Raw genomic sequence first — 18,056 nt, forward strand, 5'->3', positions numbered from 1 at the left:
TCATAACAGTCTTTCTAACTTAAGTCTATATTCAATGTTAACAAATTTTTCTTCTTCAGGAATGCTTTCCATACCTTTGCCTGTCTGCATTTTATATCTTCTCAAGTTCGGGTATCATCAGTTATTTTACTTCCAAGATAGTAAAAATCATGTACTACTTTCAGTGACTCTTTTCATAATCTAATTCCCTCAGTATTGCCACTACAAGAGCCATCCAGAAAGTAAAGAACATGTGCACATACAGTCTGTGTACCTGTCTTGTGGCAGCTACCCATTGGTTCTTGGTGTCCAGTATGTTGCAGACACATGCTGTATGTGGTTGTAGCCTGGATGTTGTCACATGGTAAGTTTAGAAATAGCTGTGACCATGGTTTTGCCGATTACAAATCCCACAGACTGTGAAGTGCAAGGTATTATTCATTTTCTACAGGCAGAAAATGTTATATCCTGTAATATTCATTACAGACTTTTTACAATTTATGGTGAAGATGTAATGCAAGTCAATGTCCAAAAGTGGTGCATAATGTTTAAAAATGGGAGAACAGATGTTCATGATGATCAGAGATTCATTGAAACAAAAGATGGATTTTATCATTCAAGAGAATCAATGATTCATAGTTAGTGACAGGCATGAACAATGTCAGAAAGTGTCTCATTCAATTGTGGAGGAAAGTGTCACACAGCACAAAACATGTGTGTGGTGGGTATCTCGCATGCTCATGCATGACCATAAACCTGCGAGAATGCATACCCCATTGGTGTTGTTGGAGCATTATGAGACAGCAATACATTCATTGATCAAATTCTTACAGGAGATGAAATACAGGTTTCTCACAACACCCCCACAGTGAAGCAACAGTCTATGGAGTGGTGTCATCCTCAGTTGCCACAGAAGCACTGTAAGTTCCAACAAACTGCATCAACTCAAAAGCTGATGACTTCTGCAATCTGGGACCGTGAAGGGATCCCACTCATTGATTTCATGTCCCAAAACACAACAATGAAAAGTGATATGTACTCTGCTACACCTTAACAACTTCATTGGGCTATTCAGAACTGCCAAAGAGCCAAATTTTTCTTTGGAATAGTTCCACTGCAAGACAAAGCATATCTGCATACTGCCAGGTGGTTATGAGCTTTGTTGTGTGAGAAACTCTGGTGGGACATCTTCGAATATTCTGCCTACAGTATGGTCCTGGCACCATCAAACTTATCCCTGTTTCCAAAACTGAAAGAACAACTTTCTGGTAAATGCTATGCAATTATTGAGGACCTGAAGGATACTCTCAAGACCTGGCTGAATGGCCCGGCACCCACATGGTATGAAGGGGATATACACAAATTGGTGCCAAGGTATAACAATTGCCTTAATTTCAAAGGCAGCTATGTCTAAAACTAGAAAGATTATGCACCAAAATGCATGTACTCATTTTCTGCATTACTATTCAAGAATATCTTGGTATGATGATGCTGATGATGTTCAGTTTTGTGGGGCACTCAACTGCATGGTCATCAGCAACCATACAAAATCCCAATTTTTACCTGGTCTAATTTTTACAGTCCAATCTAGCCACTGTGACAAATGACGATGATGAAATGATGAGGACAACACAAACACCCATTCCCCGGGCAGAGTAAATCCCCAACCTGGCCAGGAATCGAACCTGGGACCCCATGATCCAGAGGCAGCAACACTAGCCACTAGACCACAAGCTGCAGACATATCTGCTATGTCAAAAAGTTCTTTATTTTCTAAACGTTCCTCATACATTTCATTGGTCTTGTTTGTTTTTGATGATATTCATTTTATATCCTTCTTTCAAGATACTGTCCATTCCATTCAACTGCTCTTCCACATTCTTTACTGTCTCTAATATAATTACAACATCATCAGCAAATCTCAAAGCTTTTTGTATTGTCTCTGACTGCTAATTTGCTCTCCACATTTTTATTTGGTTTCCTGTACTGCTTGACCAGTGTGCAAATTCATTAACATTGGGGACAGGAAACAAGTCAGTCTCATTTCTTTCTCAACCATTGCTTCCTTTCCCTGCACCTTTGACTCATATAAGTGCTTCCTGGTTTCTGTGGAAGTTCATATAATCCTTTAGTCCCTTGTATTTTACCTCCACTACCTCCTGAATTTCAAAGAGTGTATTCCAGTCAACATTGTCAAAAGCTTACTCCAAATCTAAAAAAAATGATAAATGTAGGTTTATCTCTCCTTTACCTATTTCCTAAGATAAGTCTTAGGGTCAGTATAACATCACATTATCCTGCATTTCTCCAGAATCGAAACAGATCTTCCCTTAGGTCATCTCCTACCAGTTTTTCCATTCTTCTGTGAATAATTCATGTTAGTATTTTGCAACCATTACTTATTAAAATGAGAGTCCAGTAATATTCACACCTGTCAGAATCTGCACTTGCCTTGGAATTGAAATTATTCTATTTTTCTTAAGGTCAGAGGATATTTTGTCTGTTTCACACACCTTGTATGCAAGATGGTATAGTTTTGTCATGGGTGGATCTCCTGAAGATATCAGTAGTTCTGACAGAATATTGCCAACTCCAGGGGCCTCATTTCCTCTTAGGTCTTTCAGTGCTCTGTCAAATTTTTCCCTCAGTATCATAATTCCTGTCTCATCTTCATCTATCTCCACTTCTCTTTCTATAATATTTTCTTCCAGTACATTTCCCTTGTATAGTCCTTCTACATACTCCTTTTGCCTTTCAGCATTCCCTTCTTTACTTAATACTGATATTCCATCTGAACCCTTGATACTCATACATCCACATTTCTTGTCTCCAAATGTCCCTTTAATTTTCTGTAGGCGCTATCTTTCCCTTAGTTACATATGCTTCTATATCCTTATGTTTGTCTGCTAGCCATTCCTGCGTAGCCATTTTGCATTCCCTGTCAATCTAATTTTTTAGACATTTGTATTCCCTTTCACGTGCTGTTTTAGTATATTTTCTTCATTCATGAGCTAAATTCAAAATCTCCTGTGATATCTGAAGACCTCCACAAGGCCTAGTCTTTTTAACTGTTTGACCCTCTGCTGCCTCCACAATTACATATCTTAATGCTACCCATTTCTGTGTATGTATGTTTGTATGTATTTGTTTCCTCTGTTTCAGTCAATAATTACCTAATGCTCCCTGCGAAACTCTCAAAAATCTCTGGTTCTTTCAACTTATCCAGGTTCTGTCTCCTTCTTTACAACATATTCTCAAATTTTTGAATTTTAATCTATAGCTCATAGCCAATAAACTGTGGTCAGAGTCCACATCTGTCCCTGGAAATTGGTTAAAGTTTAAAATCTGGTTCCAAAATCTCTGTCTTACCATTGTATAATCAGTCTGAAACTTTTCAGTGTCTCCTGACCTCTTCTAAATATACAACCTTCTTTCACATTTTTTAACAATGTGTTAGTGATGGTTAAATGCTCTGAGCAAAATTCTACCCTCCTATTTCACTTCTTTTCCTCAGTCCATATTCACCTACTATTTTTTCTTCCCTTCTTTTCCTTTCCCCAGTATTGAATTTCAGTCACTCATCATAGCTAAATTTTCCTTCTCACTTAACACTCTGAATGATTTCTTTTACCTCATCATACATTTTTTTTCAATCTCTTTGTCATCTGCAGAGTTAGTTACTCTATAAACTTGTACTAATGTGGTGGGTGTTTTTTCATATCAACCTTGGCTATGACAATGCATTTGCTATGCTGTTCATAGTAGCTTATCCATATTCCTATTTTCTTACTCATTATTAGACCTACTCGTGCATTATTTCTATTTGAATTTGTATTTATAGCCCTGTACTCACCTCAACAAATGTCCTGTTCATCCTGTCACTAAACTTCACTGAACCCCACCATCTGACCATATGTAACTTCAACCTCTACATTTCCCCTATTAAATTCTCTAACCTACCTGATCAATTAAGAGATCTAAAATCCCATGCTCCAACTCATGGATTACCAGTTATGGTTTCCCTGATAACATCCTGTAACTAGTCTGTAGCCCCACCCAGAGATCTGAATGGGGGGTTATTTTACTTCTGGAATATTTTACCCAAAGAGAATATCTTCATAATTTAACCACACAGGAAAGCTGCATGTCCTTGGGAAAAATAACGGCAGTAGTTTAACCTTGCTTCCAGCCATTCACAGTACTGGTGCAGCAAGGCCATATTGGTTGTGTTACAAGGCCAGATAAGTGAATCACCAGACTGTTGCTCCCATAACAACTGCAAAGCCTGTTGTCATTCCTCACGAACCTCACATTTGTCTTGCCTCTTAATAGAAAACCCTCCATTGTGGTTGCACTTATAGTATGGCTATCTGTATCACTGAGGCACACAAGTCACCACATCATAACAACAAGGTTCTTTGTGTATCATAGGGGGGGGGGGGGGGGGGGGGGAAGGGCTAATTGAGAGTACAAATGGTAAGTTGTGATCATATACGCTGTAGTCAGCAAACAAAAGTTCCAGAATTTTGAACTACAGTCATGACTGTTGTAGCATATGTGGCGGGATTATTACTTTGTTACATGGAATGGAAGATGTGGTGCAGCTAAACAGTTAAATGTTTGTGGGCTGCATATTACTCAAAAGTTCTCGTGGAAGTTCAGAACTATAATTAGTAGTAAGTCTGTTCAATATGTTCAATATTGGATCTGGCGTTAGTTGTAACCTGTGGCATCAGCTCACACTTGATGTGCTTCTTCTGATCCATAGCTTTCTGCTGCTCACCACTTCTGGGACCTCTGTCCACAATAAAAACAGTTTATAACAGCTGAAGTTAAATAACACAATTTATGATTGATCATTTGCACATTTGCACACATTTATACTCATCATGCTTAAGCAAGATATACAATCTGAGCAATAGAATTGCAACACATTCTGTCTTGGATGTTCATAAGTCTTTTTCAAGAAAAACATTGCATTTCTACAAAAACTTTCCTTTTAAGGATACTGAGGACAGCTTTTTCATGTTTACATAAAGTATACCAATGAGGAAATGATCTAACAGTGCATCTCTAAATTTCCTTGATGTATGGAGTCAGTCATGCATCATATCTACCACAGATGTGAAACAGAATCCTAGAATATGTCACTATAGTATGCCTGCACTGATACCCTACACTTTCACAGCACCTTACCTACAAACCTACACTTCTAATTCACATTCCTTACTATTGATGTCACAAGGTTGTTTCATATCATATATATTTTTGTCTTATTCTAGGTATTTGTACTTAAATCACCTAACGAAAGCAAGTCATCAGGTCCAGACTGCATACCAGTTAGGTTCCTTTCAGAGTATGCTGATACAATAGCTCCATACTTATGGAGGGATGTAACACAAAATGTAAACATTTCTTTAAACAACCATTACAGCCATATTTGTTGATGTACAAATCTAAAATTCTGCATATTTAAGAAAATGAGCTGTGTTTTACAAAAAAAAAAAAAAATATAATCATATATACAAGATTAATAATTTGCCAGAAATTTCAGTTTTTAAGTTTTTTATGGTCTTTTTTTATAAAAAGCCATAACTCAAATTCTAATAATGCAATTCATCTGAAAATTTTATTGCAGTGTCCTGAGAGAGTTATAAGACAACTGAACAACAGTTATTGATTTATGGTACAAACTGTACCATTAACAGAGTTTTTAATTTTGCACATCCAAAATTAACTTTTTTGTAGAAAATTACAACATATTCTCAAATCTTTGAATTTTAATGTATAGCTTACAGCCAATAAACTGTGGTCAGAGTCCACATCTGTCCCTGGAAATTCCTTAAAGTTTAAAATCTGTATGTAGATACAGTCATGTAAAAATCAGAATGTAATTGCAAGATCTCGTATTTTTTAGTTCCAGGAAGTCAGCAACACATTGCAAACAGTTCCTAAAACTTCATAACATTAGTGCATATACTTTTTGAGAAAAGGCTTCTAACAACTTACAAAATATAAAACTAAGAAAATGAGGTTCAAAGATTTTCTACTCATACGTCTACGTGTAGTAAGCTTACCTCAATTTTAAAATCCTCCATACTGATACTCCTCATCCTCCAAGTTTCTCTTCTTTCCGTATTGATTCTGCTGGGCCTGTATCTGCAGGTAATACACTGATCTGTTAGCTTTCTTGACCCTGCTCTCATCAATGGTGTAAAATACTCTTGTTGTAAACACACCAGGATCTATACCAACTCTCTTCAGCACTTCAATTCTACCATTATTTACGTAATTGTAACATAAAACTGCATCATAGACACCTATTTTGAGTACTTCATGTCCACAGAATGTCCTTTTTGAGCATATAATCCAAATTAAATTACTGACACTTTCATTCGCATTTTGTGTCTTTCCGTGAAGACGCTTCCTCAATAAATCGGGGTTTGCAAGAAACCGGAATGTGGGCTTAATTGCGCTCATAAAAGGTTCTGGTAATGAGTGTTTATGTGACTATTTCTGATTTCTGTTGTTAAACTTACACCAATCATCTCTCGGACACAGATCGCGCATTGGTGTTTGGTCAGTGCATAGTTTGTGAAAAAAATTGCCCACACAGCATGCCTCATTGCCGCTAAATTATGTGTGTCTTTCCTGATAGCTCTCCCGTAAAATAACTGAAGATAATTTGATCCTAAATAATGAAAAGTGTGAGGTCATCCACATGAGAGCTAAACGGAATCTGTTAAACTTTGATTACATGACAAATCAGTCACACCTAAAGGCCATAAATTCAGTTAAGTACCTAGGAATTACAATAAAAAACAACTTAATTTGGAAGAAACACATAGAAAATATTGTGGGAAAAGCTAACCAAGCATTGCATATTAGTGGCAGGACACATAGAAGATGAAACAAGTCTACCAAAGAGACTGCCTGCACTACGCTTGTTAAACCTTTCTTGGATTACTGTTGTGTGGTCTGGGATCCTTGCCAAATAGGACTGGCAGAGTACATCTAGAAAGTACAAAGAAGGGCAGTGTGTTTTGTATGATCACAAAATAGGAGAGAGAGACTGTCACTGAAATGGTACAGTATTTGGGGTGGACATAATTAAAACAGGCCTTTTTCATTATGACTGAACCTTCTCACAAACTTTAAATCACCAAATTTCTCCTCTGAATTCACAAATACTTTGTTGATACTAACCTACTTAGGGAGATATAATCATCATAATGAAATAAGTGAAATCAGAGCTCGCACAGAACGATATATATGCACCTAAATGTGATTTACCGAGTAGCCATGTAGATGTAGATGTTGATGATTGATGAGGTCAAGAACTTTACCACTAATGCTGTAACTGGTTAATGGTGAAAGAGTTTGCTCAATTATGGACATTCCTCCATGGACATTCCTCCATGTTAAAACATGTCTTTCAGTAGATTAAGATATATCTAAGACTTTTTTCATTTCCTTACAGTTATAAAATGATATTGCTTTGCTGGATATTTTTAATACAATGACACTTACTTATGGACAATTTTTAATGTGACCAGGTGTGGTTACTGCTGTTGTAATTGTCACATCATACCGCATGAAAGTGAATCCAGACAATATCGCAACACCTATAGCAGCAAGCCTTGGTGACATAACTTCACTATTTCTCTTATCTTGGATTGCAACCTGGCTTTATGATGTCACTGGTAAATGCAATTCAGTTATTTCTATCATCTTACTTACATTCTAATGAAGTAGTTTAAGAACTTGAGCTGTAAAGATCAATCCTAAATATCACTTAATAATTGCATAGCAGCTGTTGACTAATTTAGCACAACTTATTTTTTCAGATGAACTATCTTACATGCCAATTATCATAATTGTACTTTTTGCATTTACTACTCCATTCTGGATTTGCTTTGCAAATCGGAATAAGTACACAAGGTCTGTTCTTACTAGTGGTTGGAGTCCTGTCATTGCAGCAATGGGAATAAGCACGTGAGTAGGAGGAGCTTTTTTGACATTTGGTAATATTGGTAATCACTTTAAAAGTTATGCAGAAAAATGGTACAGAGTGGTGATGTAATGGGAAAACATAAAGTTCCTTGCTCAGTGATACAGGATTCTTAAATTACTTACTTTTTAATGCCTTGGTAGAGATGATTTCATATTACCCTAATTCCAATATGTGGTTAAAGTGTCTCATATGGATGACTGTGACATTTACTGATGCTGTGTAGTGTCAAATTTACATTTTATAGATTAGTATGTAAAGAGAGAAAAGCAGAGTGTAAAACCAGTGATGATATAAAGATCCATTCATTTATTCATTCACTGGGTTTTATATATCCCATCCCAAAGAACCATCATGATTATAGAATGAGACAGATAACTCCCCTCAAAAAGTAGCTGATCCTGCTTAGCTCATCATCCTTATTTCATGGACAGATCACATTTAACTACCACTTATAGCCCCACTCTGCACTGTACTGCACATAGTTAGTATTCTGTCTCCTCAGTCCCATATTTTTAGCAGCTTCACTGCATTATAATTATTTACTAACCTCAGACATATGTTATGTGCTGGTGTGTTTCGAGCATGATATTTGACCAAAATATATAGTAGAGGCAGTCAGCAAGTGTACCGAGATCATATTTTACTCATGACATTGGCAATTCCTTGGGATTAGGATAGCGATAAACTCATGGCTGGGCACAAGTGCTCATCATGCAGGTGACTCAAGGGCACTTGTAGTGAAAAAGAAGTTGATGAAGTCTGATAATGAATTATATACAATAAAAACTGCATGCATGATAAGTACACCATTAATGAATAAGTTATTTTAACATCATAATATTTTCATATTTGCATATTCTTACCCTCTTGTTTCTAAACATCATACTACAAGAAAGTAGACATACTTTTTGTTTGTTATCATATGCCTACAACCAAATGTTGGCCTGTTATAATCATTCACAGTTTACAAAGTTATTTCATGTCTGTTGAGTGAAAGTAACTATATTCTGTAAGAACTGATATATAAGAAACACTTCCCATCACTCTCTTCAGCAGTGAATGCAAGCCACAGGACCGCAAGTACCCTTTTCAGCCAGTATCTGAAATTAAAAACAGTGTTAATAAACGTTTGTTTTCCCAAATTTGGTTCCTACCTCCTTCTCTTACCTCGTTAAAATACAGTGGCAAAATTTTTGAAGCTAGGGGAAACACTTATGGAAGATAAATGTAAAGGGGACAGTAATATTATAATGATTATTCCCATAATGTTCCCAATCTCAAGATTAGTGGACATTTCCTTTGGTAAAGAAGTTATATTACTAAAAAATTTCAATGTACTCAAAAGAACATGTTTCTGAATCTGTTTAATAATCCATTTTATGTTACAGTTCCCCCCTTTTTTTTTTAACTGAGCTTGAGATAACTTAAACTTTTATAAAGTAAAAGAGATATGAAAATAAACTTAAGCACACCTATTTTGAACTGTTGTAAGAGTAAACAAGGAAAACTTCAGGAATATCTGATAATACTTACTAAGGTATCTTGTTGTTCTGGCATGAAATGATGCACATTCCTAATCAAATAAAACAATTAGTGCCTTGAAATAAAACCAGGTAGAATTATTGTGGCTTATTCCATATCTGTTCAGCAGAAAATAATATGCTATCTGCTAATGTAGAATGTAATATGTTATCTGCTAATGTATAATGACTTCCTTCATTGTCATAGCACTGTGACAAATGGAAGTTGAATGACAATGGGTCTAATGAGCACCATGGAAACTCACAGCACCAGATGCTAGTAACCTGCTCATGCCTCACTAAACTCTGTAGCTGCAGTGTAAAACATAGCAGTGAGAAACTTATGGGCAATTTTGAAGGGTGAACGACCATCTGTAGTAAATAATTCAACAATGGCATGCTAGAGACATCAGCGAAATATCAAGATTGCATTTGTCATGGGACCATCCACTAAAAAAAATATATGCTGACTGTAATAAATTTTATCCTGAGAAGCAATATTCCTTGCAGACATCATGTTAGGTAGTGTAGCTTGCAGTTATACTGTTAATATATATTACACTGATCCATATAGAGAAAAACAGTTTCATTTCCAAGAAATGCACTTGTAAACATTAAACACGGAACTGAATACCACACTGAACAAATATGTACTCAAAAAATCAGTACATGTTGAAACATAAGTAAAAATGTGGCTATAACAGTTTAATAATTTATGTTACTACATTTCAGCTGACAGAGGGCTGTATGTTTACTAGTTTCAATGTAGTTCAATTTTATTTTTGAACAGAAATAATAGATGATTTAATCTGAGTATCTGAATTAGTTTTCAAGAAATATCTCTCAATAGATAATCATTAAAGGGCTGACAGTAATGATTCATTTATGGAGTACCTTTACCATACCAAGAGATGAAAAATAAATGATGCAACACAACATTTTAAACATGGTGATGATGATTTTCTGTGTCCTCCTCTCATTTTTGTTTTTTTACAAGAGAATTTTCTTGATGTCTCCTTGTTAATTGTGTACATTTTTAATAACTTTTTGTAATATATCTATCAATGAGAAAATTCATATTAATTCAACTTATAGCTCCACTTCTTGAAATCAAGCTATTGACCACTGTAACATTAACAAAAATGTGAAAAATATTGTAAAATAACAGGGATACATGCTGGCTGACTCATACTTACCTTCAGGAGATCAATTTCTACATACTTTCCTATAAAAACAAACAACGTAAACTCCAGGTAGAAGTATCAGCAATGTAGGAAGAAATAGATTGCTACTTACCATAAAGAAGACATGTTAAGTTGCAGACAGGCACAATTAAAAAACTTACATAAAGCTTTTAGCCACAGCCTTCACCAGCAAGAGACAAACACACATCATTCATACTCAAAAGCAAGCACAACTCATGCATTCATGACCACCAATTCCAGCAGCCCCAGCTGGAATGCAGTCTAGTCTGGGAGTTGGCAGTATTGTGTGCATGAGGCTCATTAGCTTGCCTGAGTGTATGAATGGTGTGTGTTTTTCTTTTACTGATGAAGGCTGTGTCCAAAAGCTTCATACAAATGTCTTTTAATTGTGCCTGTCTGCAAACTTAACACGTCTTCTTTATGGTATGTAGCAAACTGTTTTTCCTACATTGACGACAATAGAAACATATTGAATTAGAAAAAAAAACTATTCCTAGGTTTCAGAAAGTGAATGTCCCTGCATTATAGAGGATATTAAAGCATTACTTTGGTTTACTGAGGTTTATGAGAGTAGTGGTATGCAGAGGTATGTTTAATTCAAGTTTTCATCTGTGGGTTCAGGGAAACCTTTAAAGCAAGCTTGACCTATGAGTTATGCTGTAGAGTGTGCTCAAAAACTGAGCACTAGGTGTCCCTCAAATGGCAGTTCTTCTGTATGCATACATATACTTCATCAGTTTAGTGGTAGTAATTTTCTTATAAAAAGATGGAATATTAGGTAGTGGGTTGGGTAGATGCATATGGTAGGTTTTACAGTAGGAGTGATTGCAAGGGTACAAATTGTTAGGATTTCATCCTGTTCCATTGGCATATGGCATGAAGGAAATTACTGAACCCAAGAATTTTTATGAGTTGACCGATATGATTAGCCAAAAGCCTTGCGCAGTAATAACACCGGTTCCCATCAGCTCATGGAAGTTAAGCACTGTTGGGCTTGGCTAGCTCTTGTAAGGGTCACCTCAGTGTCTGCTGAGTGCTGTTGGTAAGCAGGGTGCACTCAAGCCTTGTGAGGCCAATTGAGGAGATACTTGACTGAGAAGTAGCAATACCACTCAAGAAAACTGACAATAGATGGGAGAGCAGTGTGCTGACCATATGCGTCTTCGTATCTGCATCTGGTGATGCATAAGGACTGAAGATGACATGGCGGTTCTAATAATATGATAGCAATATTCTCCAGTTTTTGAAGTGGACAATTTCATATTTAGGTAAAGTTACTGACCTTTGCACCACTTTGAAATGATATCAAGCTCTGATAGTATATTTTTCAGATAGTATTTCATCATATACAGCATGATCAGAATCAGAGTTCCAGTTTCAAAATGCTGTAATAATGATCTGCTGCTCAAAATACATCAAAATTTAATTGTATGTTATCAAAGAAGTGAAAACATTATGGAAACAAAAAAATTAACTAAAATTTTACCATTAGATGACACTGTAAGTGGCATAATATGCAAAAAAGAAAACAAGGTACACAGCTGTTTCTCAGTTTGTGTCTGAGATGCTCAGCACAAGTGTGTCAATGCAGAATCAAATGCTGCTGGTGAAGCTCTTTTACAAAAACAGTGACTGTGCACCATTACCTCTGCAGAAGTTCTGAACACTCAAGGGTATGAAAAAAGGCATTAATCCAATGTCTGAGAAGGTTCTAGAGAAAATGATTCAAAAATTCAAAAAGACAAGTTCTTTTGAAGTGCAGCATGGCAGAGAGAGGAAAAGGATCTGACTAAGTAAAAGAGATGCCCACAGCATTGGTTGAGCAGTGGTGTGTAAACATGCAGTGCACAGGGAATTGCCCAAAGCTTGACCATGCCTGTGAGCATGGTACATAAAATTCTATGAAACATCCTACATTGCTATCCATACAAAATTACCCATGTTCATGAGTTGCTTCATGCTGACCTGTCAGTGAGACAATGATTTGCTGTAGATTTCTAGCTCACAAGGAAGTGGGCAATGAATGGTCACGGGAACATTGTGTGGACAGATGAAGCCCATTTCCAACGACATGACAATATACAGAACTGCAGCGTATCGGTGACGGAAAAGCCACTCACACATCAACAGGTAAAATTATGTTCTGCAAAGGTAACTGTGTGGTTTAGTTTAATTGCATCATTCCTCCTACCCCCCTCTCCCCCCTACTCCCCAGTAGATGGATCATGTGACTCCTGTTACGTGTACCATCACTGGTAAATACTGTGAGAGTCTTTTGAGCACCAGTGTCATCCCAACTATTCAACTGCATGGATGTGTGTTTAGGATCATTTTTATGCAAGATGGCACACCTCCACACATTACACAGACAGTGGAGCAGTTGCTGCAGAGCAATCTGGAAATGCTAGAATCATCAGTAGCAATCTGGAAATGCTAGAACCATCAGTTGTCACTTCCCTACAGCTTGGCCATCCAGATCAACTTATCTTAATCTGTGTGACTTCTTGCTCTGGGATTATCGGAACATGCTGTGTTTGGTGCTCATATTACAAATGTATCTGAATTAAAGATGTGTGTTGCCCAACACAATCTGAATGGGACCCTTAAGACACTCCTGCACATTGTGGAACATTTTGTTTCTTGATTTAAACTTGTGGCAGGAAATGGTGGACAGTATATTGAAAACATCTTGTGCCAGTCTCATGACAAACAAAAACTGATTTTATTATTACTTGTCATGCAGTATTTGGTCATTAAACACTGATTTTTCCCACATGATATGGTATGACCTTGCTATGGTGGGTGGGCTTATCTCACTAACAGTGCCATAACTTGTGAATGCCCAACTTATGTGGTTATGCACTTTGCACATTATGGTTGATTTAATGTGAAACTCGCAATTTTATCACACACTCGGAACAATTTTGTTGCAATTTCACCTACCTTTCTCCATCCATTATCAACACTTTGTAACACAGGGCCCCAGGTTGGTATACCACTCGGGTTGGTGATTTTCTCTGCCAGGGGACTGGAGACATGCTGATAATTGTGCAGTTAAGTGCCCCACAAACCAAATATCATGATCACTTTTGCATACATTCTATGCTTTATTATATATCCATACTGAAATTTCCAATATTGTCACATCATTAAGGACCAACCAGTCCAGCCACCTAGTTGATCCAGAGGCATCATTTTCTGTAATATTGGGTGTGCATCACCAGATGAAGAATATTATGTTCTAGAATTCATAGGCAACTATCCTGAGGGTTTCAAGTGGACAATATGTCCAACTGACAGGAGCCAATGTTGTGAGAACAACAATCAGTGACAGAATATGCCCCTTCAGATTTGTTGTTTCACCAGAAGGCAGCCATATTCTGCATTGAATTTGAGTGGCTAAGCAAAATCAAAATGAGTTATGTACACCATGTACACCCACTGACATGAACTGATGAGACTTGGGAGTGTCCAGTGGGAGTGAAGTAGCTTCCACATAGATATGCATGCTGACTACTGGCAGATGAAAATTAGTAAGTATGATTGTGAAAAGAACACTTTCATAACACAATTCCACACTGCCACCTAAGAACAAAATATGACTGTATGGGATATCAGACCAGCTGTGTGATTGGACTGCTGAGTTCTTAGCAAATAGAACACAGCATGTCATTGTTAATGAAGAAAAATCTTCAGATGTAAAAGAAACTTTGGCCATATTCCTACAGAGTATTACAGGACTGTCAGGAGTTATATTAGGATTTTCACAGATGATGCTGTTGTGTAGAGAGAAGATACTTATTTATTGAATTTTGTGATTCCATAAAACACTCTTTGTGTGTATTAATAAGAACGGTCTCTATTGAGGCAGGCTCTTCAGCTCTAACTCTCCTTTCATATGAGTGGTAAATAAATGTTCTTTCAGTATGGAGTGTTAATGTTTGGTTGACGACATTGCTCCTATAACTAGTATCAGATTTTGGTTTCTACATGACAATAGCTTTTTTAGCTTCCTTGAGGTGTGTCCCTCAACTTGCTTACTGTTGTCTGAGAATATGCAAACAATATTGATTGTTATATGATGCTTTAATTTCAGTATGAGTTTGTGTCACTCTTTCCTTTCTGTGAAGCTTAACACACTATAAGTGCAAACTTTATTCTGGTATTGTGTGCACACACTAAGTTTCTTAGGTATTTGTGCCTAGTGCTGATATTGCTCTTTGAAGAAGTTTTGTCTTGTTACCTGTGTACAGTCATGCCTTGATAACAGCACCATTTAGACAGTCTCAGGGAACACCTGATGAAGACGCCGAGTTACGACGTCGAAATATCGTGTTGGGAAGACGCGGACCACCGGCAGTACACCCGATTTTACGAGATGACATAGTCTGACATGTCATGTTGCTTCATTCCCACATATTTCATATCATTATCAGGTATCCTGATTGCTTGAGATCTCCAATTAAGGACAATACAAACAGTGCCTTTGGATAATAATACCTATATTTTCACATGTGGTTATTTGCTGTTATGCTTGATTCTGAAACCTTCCTATGGATCTCAATGGAGCTCTAGTTAAAACAACTGTCTTTTGAAGGCAGTGGTCTTAGCATATAATGTATTGAAGCATGTTTCTCAGTTCAAATTAAAGCTTCAATAAGAGAAATTTTCTTTTGTACCTTCGCAAACACTACAGCAGCTATGCTACATAGGCCTACATTGTTGAATAAGTACTTTCAAACGACTCTGTCTGAGCCATTCTTTGGCATTTCTTTTATGTTGTGTCTGTAATGAAACTTTCACTCTGTAGCAGAGTATACACTCAATGACACTTATAGGCAGATTAAAACTGTGCTAGACCATTAAAATACTTTAGAAAATTTATATGGAGTTTTTCAATGTAGGACAGATATACCCGCACACTGAAGCTTTGAATCAAGTTATTAGGTGTGCTCAGATAGCTCTTTTGATAAGGATATAGAAAACTAAATTGTGCTTCAGTTATTCTAGGTCATGTGCTTTTAATCTCTCAGGAGTTTCATTATGGGACAGTTCTACAAAAGATTGAAAAACTCACACTGGAAACAGACTGTACATGCTAGTATATGTCTTCTTCCAGAGGTGCTACTCCAGAAAATTGTGCAGGGTATAATCTCATATTATTGGAGGAGTATGACAGAAAAGCACTCAGACTGCTGTGCCAAGTTAAAGTTTGACACTTGCTTGTGTGGATAAATTTGTATGAGCCTAGTATGCAGAGAATAATTACTAATCTTGAAATGTATGCAGTTTTCTTAAAATGTACACTCTTATACAAATTAAAACTGTCATTTTGTTTCTGGTTATATAAGTGAGCTTTTATTGTCTGTTGGAGATCTTGTAAAACATAATGTTTCAAACATTGTGTGCAGTCTTAAATATGACGTTGTTACAGTAAACAACAACTACATACACTCCTGGAAATTGAAATAAGAACACCATGAATTCATTGTCCCAGGAAGGGGAAACTTTATTGACACATTCCTGGGGTCAGATACATCACATGATCACACTGACAGAACCACAGGCACATAGACACAAGCAACAGAGCATGCACAATGTCGGCACTAGTACAGTGTATATCCACCTTTCGCAGCAATGCAGGCTGCTATTCTCCCATGGAGACGATCGTAGAGATGCTGGATGTAGTCCTGTGGAACGGCTTGCCATGCCATTTCCACCTGGCGCCTCAGTTGGACCAGCGTTCGTGCTGGACGTGCAGACCGCGTGAGACGACGCTTCATCCAGTCCCAAACATGCTCAATGGGGGAGAGATCCGGAGATCTTGCTGGCCAGGGTAGTTGACTTACTAAAGCACGTTGGGTGCCATGGGATACATGCGGACGTGCATTGTCCTGTTGGAACAGCAAGTTCCCTTGCCGGTCTAGGAATGGTAGAACGATGGGTTCGATGATGGTTTGGATGTACCGTGCACTATTCAGTGTCCCCTCGACGATCACCAGAGGTGTACGGCCAAAGTAGGAGATCGCTCCCCACACCATGATGCCGGGTGTTGGCCCTGTGTGCCTCGGTAGTATGCAGTCCTCATTGTGGCGCTCACCTGTACAGCGCCAAACACGCATACGACCGTAATTGGCACCAAGGCAGAAGCGACTCTCATCGCTGAAGACGACGTGTCTCCATTCATTCCTCCATTCATGCCTGTCGCGACACCACTGGAGGCGGGCTGCACGCTGTTAGGGCGTGAGTGGAAGATGGCCTAACGGTGTGCAGGACCATAGCCCAGCTTCATGGAGACGGTTGCAAATGGTCCTCGCCGATACCCCAGGAGCAACAGTGTCCCTAATTTGCTGGGAAGTGGCGGTGTGGTCCCCTACGGCACTGCATAGGATCCTACGGTCTTGGCGTGCATCCATGCGTCGCTGCGGTCTGGTCCCAGGTCGACGGGCACATGCACCTTCCGCCGACCACTGGCGACAACATCGATGTACTGTGGAGACCTCACGCCCCACGTGTTGAGCAATTCGGCGGTAGGTCCACCCGGCCTCCTGCATGCCCACTATACGCCCTCGCTCAAAGTCCGTCAACTGCACATACGGTTCACGTCCACGCTGTCGCGGCATGCTACCAGTGTTAAAGACTGCGATGGAGCTCCGTATGCCACGGCAAACTGGCTGACACTGACAGTGGCAGTGCACAAATGCTGCGCAGCTAGCGCCATTCGACGGCCAACACCGTGGTTCTTGGTGTGTCCGCTGTGCCGTGCGTGTGATCATTGATTGTACAGCCCTCTCGCAGTGTCCGGAGCAAGTATGGTGGGTCTGACACACCAGTGTCAATGTGTTCTTTTTTCCATTTCCAGGAGTGTATTTATAAAACATTTAGTCTCATCTTATCAGCAATATTCCAAAATGACAGCACAAATTATGTGAAAACATAGTACTTGATGTCATATGAGGTATTTAGCTAACATTGAACAGTGTCCTGACACATTTCAACATAGTGGCCAGAACTGCCTTCAAAGAAGAGGAAAGACCAAGAAGCTGGATGTGGGGCAACCCATTTCAAAGAAAATGGTTTATTTATACTTTTTTTCAGTTTGGGGCAAGAAACATATACTCTATTTCTGAATACTTGCTGTATATAGCGTATCAATGCTGAGACAATGCAAACTGTTTTTGTGGCCATTGTTAGCTTCTGAAACATTTTCAAACTGAATGTGGGTGAAGTTCATAGAGGAAGAATAACACACTTTTCTTCAGTTAATAGTGAACACACTACATAGACAGAGAATGGGACATTATAAACATTGTCAAATACCTTGGTGTTCTGGTAAGT

General features: G+C 38.1%; 1 protein-coding gene across 1 annotated transcript in view; it reads left to right on the forward strand.

Moving 5' to 3' along the window:
• Nucleotides 1–18,056, forward strand: part of LOC126299259 (solute carrier family 41 member 1-like) — a 366,437-nt gene that overhangs the window by 323,838 nt on the left and 24,543 nt on the right. The window contains exons 5-6 of the mRNA XM_049991055.1: nucleotides 7,536–7,682; nucleotides 7,827–7,974. Of these exons, the coding sequence (XP_049847012.1) occupies nucleotides 7,536–7,682; nucleotides 7,827–7,974 (295 nt within the window). The remainder of the gene's footprint in view (nucleotides 1–7,535; nucleotides 7,683–7,826; nucleotides 7,975–18,056) is intronic.

This window comes from Schistocerca gregaria, chromosome X (genome assembly GCF_023897955.1).
Source record: "Schistocerca gregaria isolate iqSchGreg1 chromosome X, iqSchGreg1.2, whole genome shotgun sequence".
Classification (NCBI taxonomy): Eukaryota; Metazoa; Arthropoda; class Insecta; order Orthoptera; family Acrididae; genus Schistocerca; species Schistocerca gregaria.